Source organism: Anneissia japonica, unplaced genomic scaffold, assembly GCF_011630105.1.
Source record: "Anneissia japonica isolate Jap-2015-1 unplaced genomic scaffold, ASM1163010v1 scaffold284709_len978187_cov192, whole genome shotgun sequence".
Classification (NCBI taxonomy): domain Eukaryota; kingdom Metazoa; phylum Echinodermata; class Crinoidea; order Comatulida; family Comatulidae; genus Anneissia; species Anneissia japonica.
In genome coordinates, this window is record NW_022757342.1 from 109,492 (window position 1) to 136,991 (window position 27,500).

Consider the following 27,500-nt stretch of genomic DNA (forward strand, 5'->3'; position numbering starts at 1 on the left):
GGACTTGTATAGCATCTTACACAATTAAAAGTCATCTCAAATCACTTAAATATGAAAATGAGAAAAAAATAAACTATCCTTAAACTGACCAGCAGCAATTTACCAAAGAAAGAAATTTAATAACAATGAAGCAAACTTGCAATGCACTTACATTGCTAACTTATACGGATTGACCGTGAGACTCACGGATAATTTATCATTTACCAGTTTTACTACGGATGAACAAAAACTCACGGATCAAGATTTTTAAACTAATAAACTATGATTTACGAATTGCATATACAGTAATATGCAATATCATTTGCCATTCGTCTGTAGTGTATAGTGTTGCAAAGAGTAACCCGAGCCCAGTACGCTCGATGTTAGAATCGTAAACAAACGACGCCCTTTTAGTTTTCCAATCCCATCAATTTCCGGCTATTTAGAAGTACAATTTTTTTTTTTAAATCTCATTTTGGGAGGAGGGGGACACCCTCCCACACCCACTCCGGCCTTCGTCCCTCAGATAACGTTGCGCGTTATAGTTACACCCATAAATACTTAGCCCCACCCCCAGTCGGACACCTTAGTCCCTGTCTCTTATACACATCTAGATGTGTAATGATATCCTAGAGCCGCCACTGGAGTTTACTACATTTGCTTTCAATATGAACTTTATTTACAGTTATACTGTACACTGCACCATTCTAATATATTAAATACAATTTCCGAAAGGTCCACTGATTAATCTCAGGAATGATTCAATATTTCGACATTAATTATGTCATCATCAGGAATGACATTCCTGATGATGAACATAATTAATGTCGAAATATTGAATCCCAACACGATGGCGTGTATTTCAATACTTGGAGTATGTATTATACTTTCTTAAATACAATTTGCTTCCAGCCTAGGCCTATGGGTGAATGAAAGTAAATTACAAGAAAGTATTAGAAAGACAATTGCAAACAGATTGTATTAAAACTGCTTTTAGTGTACTATTTGAACGATACAGAAGTAAATTTAAATGAATATTAAAATTAGAATTTTGCCCAAAAAAAAGCTTAAAAATGGGAATAAGAAAACGATATCACAATTATAAATACAAATTCGTATGGCTATACAACAACACCATGAAGACCTATAGGCACCAGCATATACCATCCAGTGCTGCATACATTACTGCATATAACAATAAAACAATACAAAAAATTAATGTTCAAGAATAATAAACCATTTTCCGCTATATTCCCAGAAGGTAGGAAAACAAATTGACTCCGTTTCACCAACGTGGTCGCATTTAGACCTACACTCAAAAACACAAAAAGAGAAATGGTCAGTAAGGATCAATCCAACGCTGTAAAAGGATTTGTCACCTGCATTGCACTAAAATCAAAACACAAAAATTTGTCACTACAATTACAGTAACCTACCTAAGCATAGAAAACATTAAAAAAACTTTTTTTTTCTAGAAAAACATATAATTTGATAATTAATAAACAACCCTACATAACAGTTTCCACAATTTCAGATAAAGACTGTCTAGAAGTGATTTTTAAAGATCTGTTACATAAATATAAAAACATGAAAATATTAAATTAAGTGTCTTATATTAAAATCAATGTAAATCATTGGTATTATTAAAACTTATATGACGTTTATAACTCGCATATTTTTGTTTGAATGATCAATTACATGTATAAAGGTCTGGATTTAGACATTAGTACGGTAATAGCGACTGGACTGTAGAGAACAACAAATTAAACATGGCTGCGCGCAGTGCCACAAATGTTTTGAAGTTGATGGGAAAGACTCCTTCAATAATGAGAGAATATATGTTTTTATTTGCTCAAGATCATGTGGAATTCCGAGTTCCGGTTAGTGCATTGTCTAGTGGATGAGAGAAAAGTTTTATGATGATCACAAGGAATTGCCTAGCCAGAAAGGCCTAACCTAAAAAAGCTAGAGTAAACAGTAGGCTACGCTAGGCCTATAGCGGCTATAGTATAGTATAGCCTAGTAGGTAGTAGTACACCACCAGAGGGCAGGGGGGGGGGGCTAGGCTTTGGCTAGGCCCGCTTATTGGGCCTGGTTTGATGAACTGTGTCCATATACTACAGAAAAGAAGCTTTAAGAATTATTTGAAAACACATCATCATCTGTCTTTGCCACTTTTAATTTTAAAATAAAACATAATCTCTTAGACAAGACTTAGTCTTTTAGAGTCAACTTAATACCATTAAAATTTAATTATACAAAAATGTATTTCCGATTTTATGTACAAATACTGTAGGCCTTGGGGGGGGGGGGGCTATGAGAAAAATCAGTTGCCATTAACTTTTAATACGCTTTTTTAAACATGACTGTGTTCCCATATATGATACGAGTATACGTATCCTGAAGAAAAATACAAATTTGGAACAAAGGGGTACTGACTATATATGGACCAAAAAAATATGGAATCATATATCAGGAAGAGGGATAGGACCTAGAAACAGTATGATGGTATCAGGAAACTTAAATGAGCTTATTAGATGAATATGAAATAAATGCTAAAGAGTGTCTAACTGATTGAAAATTGTACCTTCTTTAATAGTACTTAATTCATTTTTAATGTTGTTAACATATAGTTTATATCGTTATAATTTTTTATATTGATTTTTATTTTTACTTTTAGTTACATAGATAAATCAATTATTACTGTATTACTTTCATAAATGAGGGGCAACCGCTTGAAAGCATGCTTCCTTTTGGTGCCTCTTTTTCCACTTTTATTTACAAGTTTATTTATGTAGTCTATTTATCTTTCAATTTTTATTTGCATTTTCAATTTAGTACATTTGTTTTTTTGTGGAAATAAATGATTTGAGTATGTTTGTTTGAAACGAGTTCCCATCTGTGCTTTGGCTATTTATGTCATGAAACAAGTAATACATGGCAAGTGTAATGGACAAGGGTAGGACTGGCTTATTTATACTGTTGAGTGTGTGTTGTTTACAGCTCCCTGATTCAACCCACTTAAGAAAAGATTTAATATTCGACATCAATCTGTATTCTGGTGTAACCATTCAGTAGGTTGATCCGTAGTTAATTCCTATGTATGCCTATACATAGTGTGCTACAGTATACAGTAAATTTCAAAATTTGTGAAAAAATTGATATGTGAAAATTACTACTTTTATTTTACTATTTTAGGAGCTGCAGTCACTTGTAGCCATCCATGGGATCAAAATGGAATTGGTGGAGAACTATGATAATAAGGTAGGTCTATTTCAGAACTCTTTTACCCAGCTGATCTAATACAATAAAAACATTTAAACAAGTATTTTACAGACAATAATTTGATGCTTTATTCATGACGACATCATCATTTGTCATAAGTTCTGTGATTTTTTTTTATTGGCCATGGATATTTTTCCAACAACATTTAATAAGTAAATCTGAGGTGGTGATTAGTGGAGCTGCCTTGACCCAGACCTTAAACTTAAGTCTAGATATTGTTGTCTCAGATTGAGGATATTTTAAAAATTGTATTTATTTCATCAAAATGTTACAAACATTTTTGATGCTGCATTGATATGGCAAAAGAAGTTATATGAGGCAGGTTGTGGCAAAATGGCTAAGTTGTAGCAAAAATTGAAATTCAAGTTATTGGTATTTTCAGATACCTGATTATGTGATCTTTAAAATGAGGGGTCATTCATTGAAATTGGACATTTCAAGCCTAAGTTATTGGAAAGTGAAAGTACAGCACTCTTAGAGTCAAGATAAACATGATTTTGAGTAATTGCCTTCAAAAGTTATTTGTGCATACATTGTTTAATAGAATTAACTATCTAAATAACATTAAATAAACGATTTGTTGATTTTTATTATTTTTGTTGTTTGTTTGTCCAGCACTAATACTTTGGGAGATGATTAATAAGACATTAAACTGTTGATCTATAGTGAAAAAAAAATTGATTTTTAGGCAATTTTTTGAGCTCCCATATTTTATAGCTCATTTACTCAATACTGGCCTGTACGACAACTTAACCATTTTGCCACGACATGCCTCATATAACCCTATTGCCACAAACAAGTGCGTTATTGTCCAGGCAAGACTTTTTTTATTCCTTGTTTTGCATACTTATATTTTAAAGATCATCGGAGAAGGGAAGAATAAAAATAAAAATAAAATTGTTTTTTTATTTAGCAAATAGTTTTGCCAAAAACATCCAGACGGAGGAGAAAATAAAAATAAAATTTTATTGGTGAATGTAAAATAGGATGGTTAAATGCTTCAAATTTATATAATTAGGAAGAAATATACATATCTTACTGTACCTTTGGAAATTTCAAGGCAGTGGAGGGTGTAATAAAAATAAAGAAAAACTTTTATTTTTTTTCTGAAATTTCCACTTCTTCATGGCGGCAAGTGCGCTAATTTGCATAAAATAAGATTTTTTTTTTTTTTTTCGAAATCATCAATATTTGCAGTTGGCGGGTTTGTTAAACAAGGTGTAAAAAAAGTCTCGACCCACTTTGAATAAAGTTCCTAAGAAATCTGTACCTGTCAAATCTGTCATAAAATCTTTAAAAGCCTTTTTAAAATATCAGTTAAATCATTAAAAAAATAAAATAAAATATGTTATCAGCTTCAAATAAGCTCTACCCATACTATCAAATTTTATGTGGAAAATTAAATGAGATATGCCCATATTTTGGTGTAATATGGCATCATCATGATCAAAACAATTTTCACTTATTTACATGTTGTTAATTACTAAAATTGCGAAGGAAAATATTCTCTTGTTCTAATTTTTTAATTGAAAGATAATAATTTATTATAATTAAAATAAAGTATCTTATCTACCTATCCTCTGAAAGCCAATTGGTCCATTAGGCTGAGGTACACAATTATTATTGAATTTAAATATTGAAGGTTTTAGCTCACTACAGAGTGTAGTAAATAACGATGTTATTAAATACTATGTTGTCTTTTTTTTTTGTTTTAGTCACCATTTTTGGTTGTCCGTCTACCATCAGACGAAAGTGCACTACTAATTATGGGACGATGCATTCTAACAAAGTCAGTTATTGAACTTTGGGCAAGAGGCAATTCCAGGCAGGAAGTGTATAGTAAACTACGTGAATATCCGAAGGACCGGTCTTCATTATTCAGTGGTGAAGATCAGAGCTTTTGCCTCAGGGTTCATACATTTGGGAAAACACATACAGGTGAAAAAAAGATATCAATAATTCAGGTGTGTTACTTATTTACGATACAATCAAAATTCCATACTATTTGCATGAGAATATGTTGGAATGTGATTCTGGCAGGAGCATTTTCTTATATAAAACACATTTTAAATATGCTGTATAAGTATTGTATAACCGATGAACTGTTAAACCATGATAGTAAAGCAACAATGTTTAAATTTATATTATTTAATTAATATTACTGCACAATGAAAATTATTTAAATGTATAAAATAAATCTGATTTAATTGAGTTTTTTTTTTCTACAGGAGGTATTACAACATTTAGACTTCAAGGGGCGAGCCAATTTATCAAATCCTGACAACTTATTTTTTTTGTATGAGGATTACGGCATCAATCCCAACAGTGCTCCAGAAGAGCCGTACAATGTATACTTTGGAAGATGGGTAGGTTTACTAATTACTAACTTTAAACCACAGCAACACTTAAAAAAAAAAATCACAATAATAATGTTAAAACAAGATTACAATAACATTCCTAAAACAACATCACAACAACAATGCCCAAACAACATCACCAATATTGAGACTCGTGTTTAGTATTGTATTATGTTATACTTTGAACATAACTATTGTAGCCTTTTAATAATAAACCTGAAAAAGTGCCCTGTGTGCACGAAAGCTAGTGTACTGTCAAATAAACTAGGCTTTAAAGTACTAAAATTTTTTTTTAGTTTTATTTTCTATTACATCAGACTAGTACGGCTCATCTATTTTTATTTTTTCTTTTAATAGTGTGAGAGTATAATCTGTAAGTCATCATGTATATATCAGTGGATACCTCCAGTCAGTTCACAGTTGTTTCCCCACCACACCACCCAGTCCCTGCAATGTTTCTCCCATAGATATTTACTTCGCTTCTTCTAAAGTTTGAAGTTGTTTCAATTGTAACTCACATCATAGTGTTGTGAGCCTTGTTTCTGGATGCTTTTCATAACAATAAGTAATGTATATCTTAACCAGAATAGTATTCAATGAGATATTTTTATATTTGTTAAAGATTACTGACGGCCAACGGAAACTAGCCGATAAATATTCAGTGAAGAAAAGGCATTTTATAGGAAATACAAGTATGGACGCAGGGTTATCCTTTATTATGGCCAATCAGGCTAGAATCACTCCAAATAGTTTTGTTTTTGACCCATTTGTTGGCACAGGTAAGGGAAAAATAATGGTCCTCAGTGAAATTAAAGTAATAATAAAGTGGATCATTGTTTTTGTCATATGATGTTTGTCTTGTTGGAGTCTTTATGAATCATGCCATCTAATGCAATATGTGATCGCCAAACTTAAATTTGCTGCTTACATAATAGTGGTGATAAGTTGTGTTATGCTATGAAAGTAAAGGAGTGCAGCTGCATTTTGTCATTAAACAAACATTTTCTATACAAATTTTCTATGTTTGTCTTGGTTTTTTTTTTTTTTTTAACTAGGAAGCCTTCTTATAAGTTGTGCCCACTTTGGGGCATATGTGATGGGTGCTGACATCAACTATGAAACAATACACGGCTGCGGTAAATCAAGTAGAAAAAATCAATTATATAGAGGTCAGAATTTTTGCTTTCGCTTTAGTTATGTCTGGTTCTTTGGTCATTTTGGTTACCATACAAAAAGATATCTAAATTTTAAAAGTCTCATTTGAGGCTTTGTCAATTATTGATCCAGATCCTAATCCTCCTTCCATTTAGGAACAAACTTGATTGTTCTGCTCCACTGCTCTAACTTAAGTTTTTATGCATACTGCAGTGGCGGATCTAGAGATGTCCGAAAGTGGGGGCCAAAAGTGGGGCCGATCAAGATAATAATACTCTAGGGGGTCCTGGGGCAGCCTCCCACAAAATTTCTCTGTTCTAGACGCCCGAAAATAACCTCTGAGGCCTTTTGGGCAATCAATTTTTTATTTTTTTTTCTTTTTCCTTTTTTTTTTTTTTGACTCTCAAAAGGGGTCCCCCGGGCTAGGTGGGCTCCCCTTGGATCCGCGACTGTACCATTTGTGGTGATATTACATACACAATTAAACAATTTTATTTTGCTTTATCATAACACTTAAAAATTATTAATATTAATAATAATAATAATAATTGACAATATGATCCACATCATACTGTCGATTTTATGTGTCAATTCTACTGTGTTAATATCCTGTGTGCTAATTTTATGTACATTATATGTAAATGAATTGTCAATTAATTTTTCAATTATATTTGTCAAACTCATATACTGTACATCAATTTTATGACTGTCATATGTGCCAGTTTTATGCATTATATTATTTTTTTTTACATATTCACTCTATGAAACACTATAAATGATTTTAGTAAATATTTTAGTTTAATTTCTGTCATATATTTCATGATATATAATTTTTAGTCTTTTCTTCTTCTACAGGAAAAGACGAAAATATACGAGCAAATCTACGTCAGTATGGATTGGAACATTTATATATTGATGTCCTACTGGCAGATTTCTCATGTAATGTTTGGAGGGAGCAACCAATGTTTGATGCTATAGTTACAGATCGTAGGTAGCCTTATCTTACTAAGTAAAAAGTAAATCATTTGCCCAGACATGGGGCTCGTAGGGCTGAAGCTTATCCCCAGTTTCAATAGCATGAAGCAGATGAGAGTGTGATGCTTCCCCAGGGTGTGATGCTGGTTCACCACAGATTACTCCCAGCAATTTGCTGGTACCCATTGATACAGCTGGGTAGACTGAAGCAATGTAAATTTAGTGCCTTGCTCAAGGACACAAGCGAAATGTACAGCAAAGGATTGAAACCCCGACATTGAGGTTGGGAAAACAAACCATTGTTACTGTGCCAAACTGCTTCCACCATCAATTAATTCATATTGCCTTTATATAAAGGCTATATATATATATATAGTTATGTAATGTCATTTAATTTATATAATTGACAGAGTTCCTTTAATAATAAAATGAATAATGATAATGATCATTTTAAATTGAGATATTCTTGCTTTCAGCTCCGTACGGAATAAGGGAATCAACGAGAAAAATTGGTTCAAAGAAGGAAAAGAAACTAGAGGAAGAACAGTAAGTGAATGACATTTTCCTGCATTGAATAAGCATAAGATTTCAATATGTTTTGAATAACTTTATATTTCATATGATATTTTCACTGTGTAGTGTATAATTAATTTTAGGTTTTCAATCACCTTTAATACCTGAAAAATGTGACAAAGTGAGCTCCCAATCCTGTGATTGGCTAAGGAACAGCATTGTAGATTCATATTATTAAACTAGATATGTTCACTGACATACTAATCCAATCCAATCTGGTTATTTATAAAGCGCCTTTCTTCACAGATACAAAATGCAACTCACAATCCACAGGCTGTCATGATCAATGCCCAACCCAACAAGAACAAGTAAACAAATCAAAAGAAGCAGTTCGGAATCATATATAAATAATACTAAATAAATACATCCATACATTTTACATGTACAGTACATGTAAATGCATTGATTTCCTTTTTATGATTTTGTTATGTTTGTGGCATTGAAGTCTAGAATAAAAAATGGATATCATTATGTATTGAATTTTTAATTTGTAGCCTTCAAGGTCACATTCCATCATCTCGAAGCTACTGCCTAGCAGACATATTTATGGATCTTCTGAATTTTTCTGCTCAATATCTCTGCTTGAATGGTCGTCTAGTTTACTGGTTACCAACTCATAGACCCCAGTAAGTAAACAACCTAAAAAGCACTCTATTTAAGATGAATAGTTTGAGTAGCAGAGTTTCGGAATAGTACTCTAAAGGTTGTTGGTTCGGTTCTATATTTCTTTCTTCATTTTACTGTAATATACTTGGAAATATATTTTGATTCTAAGCTTCATTTTAAAGGTACACCGATGATCATGTACCAAGGCATCCATGTTTGTCTATAGTTGCCAACAGCGAGCAACCGCTAACATCAACGGTTGGGAGGCGGCTGATAACAATGATTAAAACCAGACATGTTCATGTAAGTTAAGTAGAATTAATAAGAAAATAGATATAATATTATACCTTTACTAGATAAACACTGGTTAGTTTGCCAACAGCGAGCATAAGCTAAAATCCTCAGTAAGGAGGCGACCAATAACAATGATTAAAACCAAATAATTGTTCGTAGAAAACATTAAATATTATAGGCAAGCAATGACTACAGGAACATCAACAGTAGGAAAGCGACTAATAACAATGATTCTTGTAAATTAGTAATTAAAATAATTATGAAAATTATACAGATAAATGAAGACGATGAACCTTTCAGCTATGCCTAGCATCTTCAATAAACAAGAAAAACGACAGGTGTTAAAACATGCATTTGTGGGACAACTTGTTAGACGTGTGTGTATTTCCAGCCCTGTTTCTGATTGGATTGTTCTTGTTCTTTTATAGGAGTGCACAGACGGAGCAGAGATGACTGAGGATCTTTATCAAAGCCACAATGCAATTCGTAGTAAAGTATTAATCACACCTGAAGAGAAACAGAAACGAAAGTTGGAGAAAAAGATGAATCAAGGAAGGTCAACAGTCAGTGAATCATGAACAATTATGAGTCAATGTAACCAATAGCAGAGTCTGTTAGACAATGTTAGACTATCTGATGTGTGCCTATCCAAAACGTTATTTTGATTTCCAATTCCTAATATTGTGGTCTAAGAGCACAATTTTTGGCCATACTAAACCATAAAAAATCTTTACTCCAGGATCCTCATCGAGGATCCAGTTGGCCCCAGCAAATTTCTGGAGCCACCACTGTGCCGCAGAACTGCTCTAACACCAAATTCAGAAAGGGAACACTTTTATGATTCTAATATTCTTACTGTTCGTAATAAAATTAATTTTTAATGAAAGTACTGTACCAATTTTATATAGCACATAAATGTTGAGAATATTTTACTTGTGCTAAAAAGATAATTGTTTCTGGATGGATATAAATTGACCATTGCTGTAAAAATAACTTTATATATAATATTTTCCACATGTATATTTGAATAAATATAAAACAAAATTGTAATTTAATTGTTTCTATATTTTATTTATTGTTTATTCACACTGATACAACCATGATATCAATTATTAAACATGAGACTCGCGCCCCATATGTACACATCCGTACATACAGTAAATATATATTACTATATTCAAAACCTATACTGTATTTCCTAACATACAATAGTACCTCAGATGAGCACTGACATGGATAAGTATGAATTATATAACCAGTCAATAAAAAAAATACATCGCATGGCTGATGCAACTTTTCATTTAGTATTTGTTCCATTTGCCAATTTAAAATGAACTGCATTGTTCGGGATGGAAGATTATATAGGCGTAGATCGGCAGCTCGCCACGTTTAACGTTTTGAGCACCTTGCAGGAGTAGACAATATAAATTCACTGAAATGATTTATATACAGTAGGTGTTGTATAATACAAATAATGATGATTCTTTTTTGTGAAAAATGAAAATGTTCCGCCCCATAAAACCATTTCATTTGTATGAAGATAAATAATAATTGTTTACAAAATTATTTATTAGTATGCATTGATGTGCCATTCCCAAATGTTTACAGTCACATATTCATCTCACTATGCATATGGCAAAAATATCCCGAACTCTCAAGCCTTTTGATTGGCTGTTACTTATACTGACCAACAGACTGCATTACTTATCCCGCCCCTTGGATATTGTTGCCAAGGTCCCACAAAATGATGGCGTAATTATATTTTAACTTGCACAATTTCTTGCCCTGACAATAACATGTTCTGATTGGTTAGTCGTGGAGTTTGGACGCTCTGAAAAATCCACTGAATGTACATTCATCTAAGACTTGAAAATGTAGACGAATAGACCTTAACATGCACATATGGTACAGTATGTGTAACTACGAAATGAGCACACATGGTATGTGTAACTATGGTGTAAGCACACATGGTACTTGGACCTGAATACACACATCTCTGATCAAATATTACAAATAATTATGTGGGCCATGAACATCAATATTTTCTATAACTGAATGATTTGAACTTTTGAACTTGCATTATTTGACCTCCTGTGGGTCATGAGCTAGTGAGCCCTCATTGGGCCTTCAAAGTGCTGGTAAACAGAGCAGTAATGCTGGTTCCTCTGCTTCTGGTGAGTTTATAGGGCATTTTCTGGCTTAGTTTTCCAAATCTACCTCTCTTCGCAGTTTATTTTCTCAAGAGCCTTGAGCATTTCTTTAAAATGGATTTGAACACTATAGAAATCTTATTTATCTTATCCTATTTGTCTGAACAGGTCTTGAATTTGTATTTCGGTGGCAATTTTAAGGACTATGAATAACCTGGATCTACTAACACCACAATGGTTTTGTCAATTTTCACATGATTTTCAGGTGGATGTTGCCATTGGCTACTTGGTGTGTTAAAATGCTGATTCGTGAAACATACAACTCCAAGCCTGTTTTGTATTCAGAGACAGTCACAAGTTGCATTTGAGAGCTCAGCGACATACATGTCAAATGGTAACTCCTTAGATCGTGATCTAAAGGATTTAATTGGTTGGCTGTGTCCATCTAAAAAAATTCATTGGTTGGCTGTGGTAATGTCAAGTGCCAACATCATCTGTTTCATCAATTGCTGATCCTCTTCCATTTGCTCATCTTGCACTTCCTATTTAAAAAAAAAATTGTTTTTTATTTCTATTTCTTGTTATTTTAAAACTATGTTAATTGTTTTGATATTGCATCACCTATCTACTATAAAATATGTTGCATTATAATCGATCCATTCATGAACTCTAATGAATATCATGTCTATAGGCCTACAGCTACTTTACCCAACACTACAAGTTTTTGTTGGGACTGTTTTTAGAAAGTTCATTTTTATTTTAACCAATAAAATGAAACCCTAAGGGACAATAAAAAAAAAGTGTTGCCTTAATAGGGGTGTCCCCTGAATAGACTACTGTAGTTTAAGTAGTTTCAGAATTTGTTAGCGTGCAACAACTAGTTGTGTACTGTACCTTGTATCTTTGGCAAATCTGCTGATGTGCCCAGTCTGCATATCTTTTGTTCTCTTCCTTCTGCTTAGCCTTCGGTGCTAAACTTAAATTACTTGCAGCCTGTAGAAAACATGTACAGAATGAAATTGAAATTAACATGAATTCCAAGTAATTTGATGATGTCCATATTTTGCTGACATGCATTTATTGGGTAGTTTGGAATCCACATTTTTTTTTCTCAATACTGTAATATTCATATTTTTGGAACCAACTCCCAACTCTATTTGTAACTTCTTAAGACACTTATGTTTTCTGGTGGCTTTTCACATGCGTTGCACCTTTGCTCTTGTTTGGAATTGGCGCATATAAATTCAAGATATTATTATTATTACTGTATTATTATTCAACAGTGAGCTGACACTAGCTAGAACAGTAAATAGGTTTAGCACTCTGACACTAACTATACACAAGCAAAGTTCGTCCGGTGACTGAGATCATTCACCAGACTTCAAAACCATGTTTAGACTCACAACAGCACAGATGGGCAGCCTGCCAGAAATTCTCTTATAGGCCACTAGACACTGAGGGCGACAACCAAACTTATATGTTTCTAGTGTGCTTCCAAAAACCTCCATGCACTGCAGCTGTTATACGTTTTATGCTCAGTTTTAATATTACTGTTTACAGGTGACTGGTGTCTTTCTGTGAAAAACAAAGCCTTTTCTAGCTAACAGATGGTCGGCGGGCCTCACACATAGGATTTTTAACTCATTTTCGCGGGTCGCAAAATAATCACTGTCAGGCAGCACATGGCCTTCGGGCCGCACTTTGCCACCTGTTTCGTAAAGTAATATTAACACTAAGCATGAAGCAGTATGAAAGCAGTGTATGCCATCAGAATAACAATGCTGAAGATTTTCATCATTTTTCAGGTTTGCAGACTTGTTTCTCTGACCCATTTTTATGGTCATATCTGTCTTGCAGAATGAAATTAATAAATAAACATATTCTAAAAAAACCACATTGGCATAAGCTTGGACTAGACTTTTGACATACATACATCTATAGCATGTTTATAGATGGTGACACTTCCAGCATTTAATAGGTAAGCAAATAAGCAGGGTTCCCCTTAAATAAATGAATGTGATGCTTTTAAAAACTCAATATGAGGAATGAGTGAGTAAACAAAATACAGTACTGTTACAGGATTTTAGCCCAGGACCTTGGAATCTGAAGGCAAGTATCCACTAAGCTTTATTTATTTATTTAGATTTATAAAGCGATTTTCCGAGAGACCAAAGCACTTTACAAAAATAGATTTTAAAAATTTATATTATTGTTACCTCTTTGTTTATTATTGATATAACTTACCAAGTAAAATCCATATAAAGCTCTCATATTTTTTGCATTCAACTTCAGTGTTTGAGCAAAATATTTTCTGGCTGTCTCCATATTTTCAGTTCCACCTTGTGTGTATTTCAGCTAAAGAAGACAAATAAAAGAAGTAAGAGTATGAATATTTAAATATTTATGCATTCTCATATTAATCGATCTTATTATCATTACAGATATTAAATATTATATACTGTCAGAAAAAAAACCCACAAATATATAATTCATTCATTTAATTATTCATTTAAAAACATAAGATATCCAAAGAGATAGATCAAAATCCATAGACTGATTACCAACCAATTTAAATTTATGCAAAAAATATAGGCATATTTTCTGCTCACTGATTCTAATTCAATTAAAGGATAATAACTTACTTTAAATTATACTAGATTAGCTATTTTAATATTGAATGTTATGTTCCAAAATTGATAGATATTTAGGCAACAGGCCTTACCTCTGCGTATCGCTGATGGTATAGGTGATTGTGTGGGTTGCTTAGAATCAATTCTTCATAACAAAAAACAGCCTTTTCATAACTATTAGAGAAAACAGTAGAAATCATATTTACAATAACATTCTACAAACTGTAATTCCATGATGTGTTTAAATTATTAACTAAAATGTAAAGATGGAGGGGGGGGGTAGGGATCCCATATACATGGCAAGAAATCATTTTTCTTTAAATTTCTCTTTATAAGACACATCTTATTTGCAGTGTTTTGCACTAAACATAATACAGCACTGTTTGAAATTCTCAACCTGCAAACCTCCAACCAGAAACTTTGTCAAATAATGTCAATCAGCTGAAGACATCTTTTTGATAAGCAGTATTTTATTAAAACAATCACAAATGCTTGCATTGTGTTTAATGTTTATCTGCTTATTACATAGGACTTTCACCCAAGGCTGAGCAGTTGCCTTCATCTGAATTGGCTGCTGATATACAGTACGTATACACACATTCCAAGGTGCACTTACTGTTGTTCTACTATATACAAATCTGCAAGCTCTTTCCATGCTTCTTGGTCTCCCATAAATCTGATAAAAAATGATGTCACATAATGTATAATTATTCAAAAGGTAGTATTGTATAAGTATATATATATACAAATTTATCATTTTTTTAAATCAAAGTATTAAATTTAGTACTTACCCTAATTTTTACTTCTTTCTTAAAATACTTATGGTAATAGTTAGCAACTATTGGTTAAACAAACTATATTCAATTCAGGCATCTAACAGAATTTGAACCCAGAATCCACTGACATTGGAAGTCAAATTTATAACAACCACAATCTATTACTATAAAATACTGAAATGGCAATGTAACTTACTGTTTTAAATGTGTGTTAAGTTCCTTGATAGCCTCATCTCTACAACCCTGAGCTAATGTTATTGCAATTTTTCTCTTTCGTATTTGCTGTAATAAAAAGATTTTTCTTTATTTCAGAGGGAGCAAAATAATATTTATGGAGTACAAGTATTTACTTGAATATTAATTTATGCAAATATATAATAACTGTACTTACAGCATTTGATTCATCTTTTTTTAATAGATCATCATATAAATGAAGTGCTTCTTTATATCTGAAAAAAGATTTTTATTTATTATAGGATTTGGTGACTTATTTATTTTATATTCAATGATAAATTTTTTGTAAATATGTTTTCTAGACTACGTATTTTACATTGTAGGATGATTTTCTTTTATTATGTCGCGTTAACTGTATTGTTTAAATATGATTGATTGTATGTACTCTGGGGTCAGCTTGCTGGCATACAACGCTTTATAAATGTCATTATTATTATTATTAATAAAAAGAAAAATTTAAAAATACTTGTGTGCAATTCACAGTCGTAATAGCAAAACAAAAACAGCAGCAATTACAATAGTTAACAGAAGTTGATATTAATATAAATGTTATAATAAGGATAATGACAACAATACAATGGTCAACACATATTTTCTGTTCAAGACGTATCTTGGTGGAATTCTAATCCACTTTCTGTTTGCAATTTGCCTTCTTTTTAAAAGAAATAAATTTATGAATTAGGCACTTTGTCTGTAATTTTTAATAGTACAATTAATATCAATTACACTTATTAAAGTACCCATTTAAAATATACATATTGACATTATTATCATTGTTAATGTATTTTACAAAATTCTTCTGTTTCTGTTTATACACAATAATCAAAATAAAAAAATTACTATATATATGACTTCTGTAAGAAATGCCCCTTATTTTTCTTTTAAAACTCATCTCCTCAGCTCAATGTTACAATACATTTAAATCCAAAATTAATAGCCTGGGTAAAAATTAAATTTAATACCTTTCTTGTGCTTCCAATTGCATTCCTTGAAGTCTACGTGCTCTCGCACTGTCTGGAAATTGTAACGTGAGCTCAGAAATACAACGATTTGCCAGATCATTCCTACCACAATCAAGTGCTGCTATACATACTTGCTCATACACAGGCCAGACTAAGAGATCAAAATGATCATTTAAATAATATACAACAAATATAGCACAACTTAATTATAAAATATTCATGAAATTATAACAATTTAAAATTCACTATAATATATCATATCAGTATAATTATCATAGTATATTATTTACATATAGAAAAATATATACTGGTAACTAATGTTAGTATAGTCTATGTTTTATATAGAGTGGGCCACTATGAGTTAACTATATGAAATATGAAAAACCTATAAATCAATGAAACTTCCAGTGAAACAACTTACTGTAAGACTTAAGTTTTACTGATTTGTAGACTTTTTAATCTTATAAAAAAGAACTTCTAATTACCTGCCAATCTCATGGTTGATGCATAGAAATATCAGAACATTTTATTTTTATTGGTACAAGAAAGCTTTTCTTGTTAAACATTAACAACAACTTACTCAAATTCCCAAAGTAATCAATTTAAATATTCAATATTTTTAAGTATATAAAAGGCAGTATATAATATTCATTTACACTTAATACTGATTAGGTATAATATACCGTAATCATTTGATTATCATTATCATGATCATTTCAGAAATGAAGGCGATGTAGCTTTTTATACCATAAGAATTCAACATTTTGGATGCATTTTTTTTATTCCTTTTTTAGTAAAACTCTTAATTTATGTACATTTAATATAAACTCTCACTAGCAACAGAATACTTACTCTCATCACCAATTTTATTCTTATGATGAGCAATTAAAATTTCTCCATGGTGAACAATAGCTTCACTTTCCCGTGAGTTTTCTTCTCGCCATTTCCGTAACTTGTCCCTTAAATCTGTCAGTACCAAAGGACATCAGATGAATTTACATAAACTGATTGCGCCATAATTTCAGTATTTGGGCCAGCCCTAGATACATGCTTTTCACTCATTTAATCCATTTATTTTAAGGGAAATTCATGTTCTGCATGGCAAATCTGAAGTAAAGTTTCATATTTTTCATTCCATCGTCATTATTAAACTAAGATACAGTACAGTGTCAGTAGAACCTTACTTTAGGCCTATTAAGTTAGCTAAACTGACACTAAACTAGCCTAGGCCTAGCTAGGTAGGTCTATACATTTCTAATGCATTGTTGGTAAACAAATAAGACAAATTTATTGATAGATGTTAATGTTTATATTCAGAACGCAATATCAACAACTGTAACCGTGAACAGCATCCGAGAGCCAGTCAGTGCAGTGTGTGCGTCGTTCCCTACACCGTACCGTCGTAGGCCTAGGCCTACGTCTTGTGACATGTGTGTGTATGTGTGAGGTTTCACTCACTTTCTATATATTACCACTCATTTTTTTATATATAATTTTACAATAAAACGTTTGAAATTAAACAATTATAGGCCTATTTCAATTCGCCTGCATTTAATAAACTTATTTTCCATACATTCAGTTTTATACAATTTTCCTAAAGCCTACTTACCGGTCCAACTCCAACTTAGTGGTTTCATAGCCGTCGCCATCTTTACTACTCTACCATGAATGATGGGAACGAAGGAGGTCAACAGTCACAAGACATTTTATTGCGCATGCTCAGTTTCCATGGTTATCGGACACACAGTAAATTTTACGGAGAGTTTGTATTGTATTATCTCAAATTCTTTATCATATTTGTAACTTTTTAAATTTATAATGATTCCCCCAAATACATCCCTGGTCAAATATGACAACCCGGTACTTGTTAGCCGTAACCCAGAAAAGAAGACACCAAGGGTAATTATAATTTAAAGATGTTTTTATTACCCTTTTATATCTAGGCTAGGCCTACTTTTTTAGGCTACAAGGGCCTAGGCTAGGCCTAACTAGGCCTAGTACTAGTACTACTACTACTAGCAGCATAGGCCTACTACTAGCCCAGGCCCTGGCCTAAGCCTAGGCAGACTACCCTACTCATTACAGCCAGGCTGTGTGTTTTGGTTGTGTGATAGTAGTAGTAGTAGTGGTAGTACTAGTATTACATCAACTACTAGACTAGCCTAAATAGGGGTACCTAGCTAAGCGTAGCCTAGCCTAGATCAGTCTTATGTGGAGCGCACTTCCTCACCTGAGGCTGAGACTATCATCAGTGCGGAAAGCTTTTTTTTTCTTTCTATTCTATCGGCACTCAACTCCTCACTGCTGGTACTGCTAAACAGGATACAAACAAACGTGTGTGTAGAAAACTGCTCTTGATTTTTTTTTATCCGCACTGCCGCAGAGTAAAGGAAGCTGCTATTTTGAGTCTGCGCTGCCTAATAATTACAGGAGGCTTATCAAGTCTAGGCCTACTATAAATAACCTATTCAAATTTCTGTTTTACAGTAAAACAGACATTTTAAATGACTTGGTTGGTAAACCATTTCATTGTACTGTATATGAATTAATAACAAACATAATTTAACTAGACCTAGGCACTAGAGCCTATTTATTTAGTTATATTTTAACATGATATTAAATTAATGTGAAATCTTTTTAATTTTATGCACCAGTTCTTTTCTTGCAGCTCTCAGGCATGTAACTTTAAATAGGAAATTACAGGTTTAAGTTTGGTGTGGTTAATAAACAGAATATTTAAAAGGAGAGCAAAATCTAGATGAAACCAGACAAAGAAATTTAACATTAGCCTATTATCTCACAACAAAAAACAAATGCAAACACCATAGCAAAGTCTCATCAACAAAAATTATAATTAAAGGGAAAAAACAATATGCATACAAAATAGATGCAAGCATAGGGCATATAGAAAAACAAATTTTTTACAAATTGTTGATATATATATTTTCTGATTCAGAAACAAACACTCTGAGCAAAAAATAAATAGCACTCTTCTATCACTGTTTACAGTATGTAGGCCTATCATCTCTATTTATGTGATAGAAAAATTTCTTCAAAAAGTTTCCCACATCACAGTTTCATCTAAAAGGTCACCATCAAAGTGATTGAGTGACAATGTATCGGATGCATTCCATTTGAATAGTGTTTGTTTCAGACTGAATAACATGCCATTTCATGCTTGGTCTACATTTATTGCTCTTCATTCTGTTAACTAACTGTGTTTTATCCTGCAGGCTAGGGCATTGAAGACAAGCTCTCCACCACCTAGCAATGGCGGCCCAGTACCAACCCCACCTCCGAAAGGTGGAAGTAAACTCCCTCCGATGGAGGCTCAGAAAGCTCAACAGACAGATGAAATACTTAACTCTATTCTACCTCCAAGGTAAAAATGTCAACCTGCTTATGACCCATAAGATAAGAATAACAAGATATAAAATAGAAATTCTGATTTATTTTTATATTTTAATTAGTTGTTTATTAACATGCTGGAGAGTGCCTTCCTTATCAGATTTACTGTATAAAGTACAAGTAACCATAGTGCCAGTCGGACAAGATGCTTGGTTCATTTCAATTTACTGATGTTGTGATATTGATTGTTTTTTGTCTCAATTATTGCAAGTTAAATATATTGCTACAGTAGAGCCCCTTCGTTGGAACACCCCGGGGACAAGCCATATTAAGGGGACACTTCTTGGCTGCGAAATGAAATATATTTTTAGCTCTATGGTCATTCAGGGGACACCCCTATTAAGCTACGTTCACATCAAGCCCGGATTCCGGTACGGAGTCCGGAGAAAAAATCGTGAGAAATGGCTTTAGTGGTAATGAATAGAAGCGTTCACATCTACACAGTCCGATTTTTTCCCCGGACTCCGGATTCGGAGCAATGGATCAGAAAGCCATTGGAAACGTGAATCCGAACGGATTTTTATTTCTGACCAATCAGCGACAAGCGTGAATGACCCTCTGAACTGAAACACCTCGAAAAAAGTCAGCGCGAGAAAAGATACTGTGTGCCGTGCCGGGATTTGTTTTTGCTTTTTAATTTTATGCTGTATTTTAGGCGTAACTTGTATCATACATCAAACAACAGATTCACTAAAAAAGATAAGTATATTTCTAGTTTTCTTATTAAAAATAAAATTAAATGAACTTCTCTCAGCTCTCTATATCTCTAGCCTAGGCCTAGTCTAGAGTCTGAGAGAGCGTTTATCCGGCCCAGCCTAGGGGCCCTACTAGACTAGCTTAGCTAGGCCTAGTAAAAAAAACACGACAGCAGCAGTTGCTAGCCAAGTTGCGCATTTCCTGCAGACAGACGACAGACCCCACGGCACTAGCCTAGGCTTCATTCCTAGTGATAATAGAGGGGTGAAGTGAGGGCCTATCGTCTGTCTGTGGGGCCGGAACACGCACGGCCTTTTTTTAATCAATACATATTTATTCAACATATCTTTTTATTTCAAATGGTTGTTTTTCCATCGTTTTTCCCTTGAAAAGCTCAGGATTTCTTGCAATTATGTTTACTGGTACAACAAAAACATACTTTTTTAAAAATATAAATTTGATTGCATTATGACTTTTTATATGTGTCCCTACCATTGATTTACTTGTGAACATCGGTAAATTATGGGCAGTTTTCAAAAAAAAAAAAAAAAAAAAAAAAAAAACCAAAACACTCCTTCATCAGTCTTTCCTTTGATACTTTGATTTGATAGGGTGATAAACAAATAATTTTTTTATGGGGCCTAACCTGGCAGATAAACGCTACAACAAAGATACCAGCCGGGAAAAAATGATGTGTGGGAGGGAAATATATAATGCTTATATCAGGCGTAGCATGAGATTTAACTTGGCCTGGTCATTACTAGGCTCTATGAAAGGAATGTGTTTTGGCAGAGTCTACTCTCAATGTATCATCATAAAAATTATAAATAGTGTAGCCTAATACTGAATAACAAATTGTAGTTATTGAAACAGTGGATGAACAATGCAAATTATAAATTACATACCCAAATTATTTATACAAGTAACAATAATTGATAAATTTTATTTTACTTATCATTGTTTAGCCAGTTCATAGTTTGCTGAACAAATTATACTGACTAGTAATATAATTCACACAAGAGCAGTACATTATTTTAGCACAAAAAAAAATTCAGACTCCAACTCATTGAAAAACTGAAAGAGAAACTAATAATTAATTATAAAAACTTTATAGGCATACAAATTTTATGACTATGTGATGCAGTATTTGAAAAATATTTTATTGTATTACAATTTACTATAAGCAGAATTTTTTTTATTTTGTTTCAGAAGTACTGGAAACTTATCGATAAATGATGAAACAATGCGAACACCTACTGCATAACATTGAAGTCGTAGTAGTTGCTGATAAAGTAGAGGGAACCCCACAAAAGACAAAAAATTCCCCTAAGTTTATCACTAAAAAGGAAAATGGTGAAAACCAAATATGTGAATTCTAAAATAGTTAAGTATTTGACAGCAAAGAAGGAAAAAGATCCATTGGCCAGCTTTTTGAGTCTAGAAAACAAACTGTGCACAGACTTCCCAAGGCCAAACAAGTCCAAGTCAAAAATTAGTAATATTTCATTTCTTAGGTACGAGCACCAAGGATATGCCAATAAGTGAACTTAATTGCTATCCTACATGGCATAACCATTAAACGACCGGACTGAATGAAGCAGTACACCGGGGTAACCCCTACTTTTCTCTGATATACACATCTAGATGTGTATAAGAGACAGCATTGGAGCTTACAATATTATTGATGCTTTATGTTTCGTTGAATAAATACATTTTTAATTAATTTGAATGATGTAAATTGTAATAATTTTATTTTTATTAACTTTCAATTTATTTGATATGGTCTTTCCATATTGTAGATATCGTAGAAATCTTCAAATACTCTATACAGTATGAATAATATGATAATACAGTAATAATAATCTTTCTCTAGTTTGGCCTAGCCCCCCCAGGCCTATATCTGTCCTAGCTGCTAGTTATGCGGGCCTAGGGCCTACCTAAATACAGAAATTGTAAATATTTGTCAGGCTCAGAAGCACGATCAACACTGTTTGGTCCCGGGGTCTGTCTTCCTCAGATGTGTATAAGAGACAGAACTTGGCCTGGTCATTACTAGGCTCTATACGTCTTCCACAGCATCCTCGACATCACCGTAGCTATGTTGACGTCGTTCCACTTGGTTGCTTCCTTTGACCCCGACGCTTTGTTCCCCGGACGCGATGTGAACGCACAACCGGAAATCGTAACCGGGTCCGGACTCCGGGCTTGATGTGAACGTAGCTTTAAGGAGACACTTTTTTGGTTTGGGGGGTTCTACTGTAGTTTATGAATTATACAGGACTTAAAGCCCTACTTCATACAATACTAAAAATATTACCTAGGATTCTTTAAATAATGTAGACTGCCCAGCATATACCCAGTTTGAAAATACTGTATATTACTTTCATATTAGGGAGTGGACAGAGAATGGTCAACTTTGGGTACAGCAAGTCTCCAGTACGCCAGCTACTCGTCTAGATGTTGTTAACCTTCAAGAACAGCTGGATATGAGACTACAGCAACGACAAGCACGAGAAACAGGCATATGTCCAGTCAGGAGGGAGCTATATTCACAATGTTTTGGTAAATATCAAATTTAATTATTATTAAAGTACTTTCATTTACTACATTCTATTTCCAAAACAATATATTTATCCAGGTTTTATAAATTAACACAATTGTCATCTTCAATTTTTTTTTAATTTTTCTGGATCCTTGTTTGTAAGTTATGCCATTTCATTCTTTGTTTTCTTTTAGATGAATTGATTCGCCAGGTGACTATCAATTGTGCTGAGCGCGGTCTACTTCTCCTGCGTGTACGAGACGAAATTAGAATGACAATCGCTGCCTACCAGACCTTATATGAGAGCAGTGTAGCGTTTGGAATGAGGAAAGCCCTACAGGCTGAACAAGGCAAAGCAGACATGGAAAAGAAGGTACAGTATCATACGCCCATTTCAGGGCAAAGTGGCGGATATCAAAATTTTAACACAAATCTTTCACAAACTATACTATATTAAAATTACAAGTGTTCCAAATTTGGTAACTAAAAAAGTAACAAATAAATGATCAATTATTATAAATTAGAACCATGACTACTATATACTATAAATTTAGTCTTGCCATACTGAGTGTTGCGTTTTATTTTGATTTAACCTTTCCTTGACTCAAACATGAGTAAAATATTGTTTTACTTTCAAATTACTTCTAAACTTATTTATAGTAAACATTTCATTTGTTTGGCAGATACAAGAACTAGAACAAGATAAACGAGACCTTGAGCGAGGGGTCAATGAACTGAAGGCTAAATGTGATGCTATCGAAAAGCGAGAAGCCGAACGAAGGCAAGTTGAGGAAAAGAAACACTCAGAGGAGATTCAGTTCTTGAAAAGGACCAATCAACAGCTAAAGGTAATTCTTTTTTTCATGTTGTATGATGTAGTTTAAGTAAAACGACCTAGTAATTTATTTGTTTAATTCTTAGCTAAGTTGCTTATCTGTTTCATTAAAGATATATTTGTTTTGATCTGAAGTCTGCAAAAATGAATTGATATGTTCTGTTTGACCAATTAATTTATTTATTTATATATCAGATCAATATTTAATATGTTTTGTAGATTCTACAACAGTATATCTTTACTCATATTAGTATTCATATTATTTAATACAATAGTAAAATATATTATCATATTAAAACATAGAAATATAAAATATGTATATATACTTTTTGAAAATACAGTATAATATTACATCTTTATGAAGTTAGTTAACTTAAATCATTGTATTAAAATATGTTCATGGCAATAAATAATTATTGTTTCTTATATTTTGTCTTTTCTTTAACAGACCCAGTTGGAAGGGATTATTGCACCTAAGAAATAAACACTAATGATGATTAACTTATGTATAAAAAAGAAGCCTGTTTATATCATTTGTACATACCTACATTGACTTTAACATTCTTTGAAACAATTCCAGCTCCTCATCCGTGGGATTATCAAGGAATATCTTCTGAAGTTGGCTACATAACTTACTCTAGTTCTTGTGAAACTTTTGTATAATACACTTCCTTGCTTGCTACACTCTCTGTGGTGTCCTAACTTACAAACAAAAAAATATTAGACGCATTTCCAGTAAAAAATAACTACATTCTCTCTTTGATTACATTGTAAAAAAGATTAGAATTTAATGGTATAATGAGTAATAATTTTACTACTCAGCAGTAAGGGTCAGATTTTCCGTCCATAAAACATTTAAGATTTTGACAAATTGATTCCCTCCGTCTGCTTCCAGTAAACACTGCACTGAATTTATTTGAAATTCAAATACCAAATAGTTACTATAGAATTGGTTCAACAGTTTAAAATTGTTTAACAATTTATTGTAGTTATTATAGTCATGTTTTATTTTTGGTCTGAATCTATTAAATCATATATTTGTTGGATTTGATTGTTTATTTTTTTAAGTTATATTTTTGTTTCAAACAATATTACTATAGTATTTCATCATCTTGTTTCAAACAATATTACTACATCATCACTTATTACTATAGTATTTCTTCATCATCATCATCATCATCTAAATTAACTTTATCAATTTTGATACTGCCAATTAATATAATTATCTGTGAGAGTCAAGGTCGTAGGGTAACCTAGGCATTACCTGATGTCCATTGAAGGGACCTTGTGGAATGGGGGGGGGGGAAGACAGGCCCTGGAGTTGAATGATTGAACCTTGTTAATAGCGAATTTCGTCATCAGTTTTTTGAATATTAGGTTTATCTGTAAACTGTCGACGGTTTGGCTGTACCACAAAATCCAGCCCACTGTTGGTTAAGTGCCTATGTAACGCTGAATAATTAAGAAGAGCATCAAAACAAAATCATTTTTCATCATCATATTTGGCTTTATTTTCATTTGTTGAATCACAAAACAACAGGAATTCATGTTCAAAATCAATCTCACTAAGACCTGAGGTACAATGATAGTAAGGCTGGAAATTACAAAAGCCTTCCAAATCATACAATCATAAAAATTATAACAATTATGTAGATTATAAACCTCTTATCATCCTCCCATGATGTTACCTCATTGTTAGTGCCTTGTGCCTTTGTACCTTGGATCATTCTGCTTCCATTAGAAGCACCCTCTGTCGAAGATAAAGCATAGGATAATGCATTGAAATACATTATGCTCGGTAAACTAAGGTCATTTTTCTCTTTTAAATAAGTTTTTTTTTTTTTTTTTTTTGAGGATTCAAACCCAATTACTATTGTTGCTTTACCAACAGAGCTATGAGGCAATAATCCATTGAAATTTCTCACAGTATACATTATTATTTTTACATATGCAATTAATAATAATTGCATCTGTATACTCACTCTTCTGAGAAAAATAACTTTGGGTAACAACTGAAGGCACAGAGGGCAAAACTTATCTGAATCTACCAATTGAATGCTCAAGTAATTCCTTCTCATAGTAATACATATTCCAGCATCTATAGCCTCATTTTCGAATATAACATTTTTAAATATTTACAACTCTTCAACAAAAAACCAAAATAAATGTTCCATAATACAGTATACTCTGAATAAGTTATCAAACAAAATATAAAAAAAAGTTTAAGTTTTTATAGCTGATGCAGAAATAATGGGTTTAGACTTAAATGAATTTTTATACAAGGAAATCAGACAAAAAACTGCTTTCAGAAAGTCAGGCAGAAATGTTTCACCTCTTTTAACGGACAGATTCTGTATGGCAAGTGGTGGAATGCTTCTGCCACTGCTTCCTTTCTTTGACCTCTCATGAAGTAGTAGAATCCTGGGGTGTTTTGTTTTTTTTCCCAGATAATTAGCCCAGGTGTGGATCCTAGATTTCAATAACATGGAAAAAGTGGAGGTGGGGTGGAGTATATGGGGGTGTGGCTAGTTTTAAAAACTATCCACTACAACTAGCTGCAAACAGAACAGAGATATAATACAGGTCATGTATTGATCTACCGTAAAACCTTGAATTAAAGCCTTATGCTTCTTTTTATTTGCGAACTTTAAATGGGCCTTTTTATCAAGATGGGCTTAATTCCGAGATGGGCTTCTTTTCGAGGTTACTTTTGCAAGTAAAGAGAGGGACTTCTTTTTCCAAATGAATACTGTAAATTTTGCGAATTTGTACTATAAAACAATAAATACGGACACTGTAACATCAATCTGTATCATAAAGTGTATTTAACTAATATTAAATCGCCTAAACTACTGTATAAACCAAGTTTGTTTTTAATTTATTTTGTTTTTTTGAAATTCATGTACAGTGTATATACTGTACTATCTCGAAAAGAAGCCAATGCTATCTTTGCAAGATGGGCTTCTTTTCGAGGCTAATTTTGCAAACTAAAGAGGGGGCTTCAATTCGAGATGGGCTTCATCTTGAGATAAGCCCACTGGGCTTCAATTCGAGGTTTTATGGTATGGTGGTTAAGTTGAATGAAAACCTAAAATAACTTGAAATATTTCCATATCTAAAACCACCTTCACTATAACTCATGTTCTATAAAAGCACCCAGCTTCTATCGGGGTATGTTTTATAGTACAATGGATCTTTCTGAAGTGTCTATGGGACTTTAGCAACAATATCCAATGGGCAGGGCTTAGGGAAAAGATCTATTCTACTGTATAACGAGTAGGCCTGAATCATTTACTAACATTTAATGCAGCAATCATAATTAACATAATTAACTTATTGATTATGACATATCAAATACCATATATTAATCCAATATAGGCATATATATTCTATACACTGCCTGTGGTGAAGTCTGAAAGAACTGACACATACTATCAAAACACGGAATTGCTTATTTAATAAGATCAAGCAAGTTACCAACTTCCAATCGATTTTTACTGAATAAAAATCTTTTAACTTATTACCGATTGGTGGATATGAAAATATCGACTGAAAGGTGAACACTTGCATACAAACAAATTTAATCATCAACTCAAACACTCATTTTTATTTTTCAACACAGGCAGTATATATACATTTTTAAAAAAAGATAAATAATATCAACAAAATTAATAAAATAATTCACTATCTACACCTCACAGAGCTTGAGAATGGTAACTTCAGTTTCCTCCTTTATACACGTCTAAAAATAATATGAAGCCTATTTACCATTTTCAACTCAACAAACACTTTGTTTTTATTTATTTTATATTTTTTGAAAGCATCCAACAACAATTATTAAACTTGCTATGTATAGGATGGAACGTCCCCTAAAGTCTCTATGTGAGGCTTAAAATGAGTGGCGTTGTAACTCATCACACAAAAAAATCCTGTTCTCACAGGATTTGACCCCAGGACTCTGCAATTGATAGTTATACAGTACTTTATAAGTCAATCTCACCTCAAAGTCAGAGGTCATTAGTTTGTACACCAAAAATCCCCTT

General features: G+C 32.8%; 3 protein-coding genes across 3 annotated transcripts; 2 read left to right on the forward strand and 1 right to left on the reverse strand.

Moving 5' to 3' along the window:
- Positions 1-1,724: 1,724 nt before the first annotated feature.
- Positions 1,725-10,274, forward strand: LOC117124662 (tRNA (guanine(10)-N2)-methyltransferase homolog). The gene is made up of 11 exons (XM_033270974.1): positions 1,725-1,859; positions 3,178-3,243; positions 4,980-5,228; positions 5,493-5,630; positions 6,244-6,400; positions 6,677-6,790; positions 7,632-7,763; positions 8,228-8,297; positions 8,819-8,950; positions 9,113-9,233; positions 9,653-10,274. Exons 1-11 carry the CDS (start codon positions 1,749-1,751, stop codon positions 9,800-9,802), a joined length of 1,440 nt encoding a protein of 479 aa, XP_033126865.1. The 5' UTR covers positions 1,725-1,748; the 3' UTR covers positions 9,803-10,274.
- A 5-nt stretch (positions 10,275-10,279) lies between these two features.
- On the reverse strand, positions 10,280-17,731 carry LOC117124663 (ER membrane protein complex subunit 2-like). Its single transcript, XM_033270975.1, has 10 exons — positions 17,586-17,731; positions 16,829-16,942; positions 15,977-16,127; positions 15,172-15,229; positions 14,977-15,062; positions 14,621-14,680; positions 14,097-14,178; positions 13,619-13,729; positions 12,269-12,367; positions 10,280-11,916 (listed from the first exon to the last, which is right to left on the reverse strand). Exons 1-10 carry the CDS (start codon positions 17,623-17,625, stop codon positions 11,830-11,832), a joined length of 888 nt encoding a protein of 295 aa, XP_033126866.1. The 5' UTR covers positions 17,626-17,731; the 3' UTR covers positions 10,280-11,829.
- Positions 17,695-24,506, forward strand: LOC117124664 (33 kDa inner dynein arm light chain, axonemal). Its single transcript, XM_033270976.1, has 6 exons — positions 17,695-17,875; positions 19,210-19,358; positions 22,473-22,642; positions 22,817-22,995; positions 23,306-23,470; positions 23,906-24,506. Exons 1-6 carry the CDS (start codon positions 17,795-17,797, stop codon positions 23,939-23,941), a joined length of 780 nt encoding a protein of 259 aa, XP_033126867.1. The 5' UTR covers positions 17,695-17,794; the 3' UTR covers positions 23,942-24,506.
- Positions 24,507-27,500: the final 2,994 nt, after the last annotated feature.

Bases quoted from the DNA above. Each gene is read 5' to 3' on its own strand.
- LOC117124662 (XM_033270974.1), top strand. From the start codon at position 1,749: ATGGCTGCGCGCAGTGCCACAAATGTTTTGAAGTTGATGGGAAAGACT. The intron at 1,860-3,177 runs GTTAGTGCATTG...TTACTATTTTAG, and splicing joins ATGTGGAATTCCGAGTTCCG to GAGCTGCAGTCACTTGTAGC. The intron at 9,234-9,652 runs GTAAGTTAAGTA...GTTCTTTTATAG, and splicing joins TTAAAACCAGACATGTTCAT to GAGTGCACAGACGGAGCAGA.
- LOC117124663 (XM_033270975.1), bottom strand. From the start codon at position 17,625: ATGGCGACGGCTATGAAACCACTAAGTTGGAGTTGGACCG. The intron at 14,681-14,976 runs GTAAGTTACATT...ATTTTTTATCAG, and splicing joins CTTAACACACATTTAAAACA to ATTTATGGGAGACCAAGAAG. The intron at 14,179-14,620 runs GTAAGTGCACCT...TTTCTCTAATAG, and splicing joins TTGTATATAGTAGAACAACA to TTATGAAAAGGCTGTTTTTT.
- LOC117124664 (XM_033270976.1), top strand. From the start codon at position 17,795: ATGATTCCCCCAAATACATCCCTGGTCAAATATGACAACCCGGTACTT. The intron at 22,996-23,305 runs GTACAGTATCAT...TTTGTTTGGCAG, and splicing joins AAGCAGACATGGAAAAGAAG to ATACAAGAACTAGAACAAGA. The intron at 23,471-23,905 runs GTAATTCTTTTT...TTTCTTTAACAG, and splicing joins GGACCAATCAACAGCTAAAG to ACCCAGTTGGAAGGGATTAT.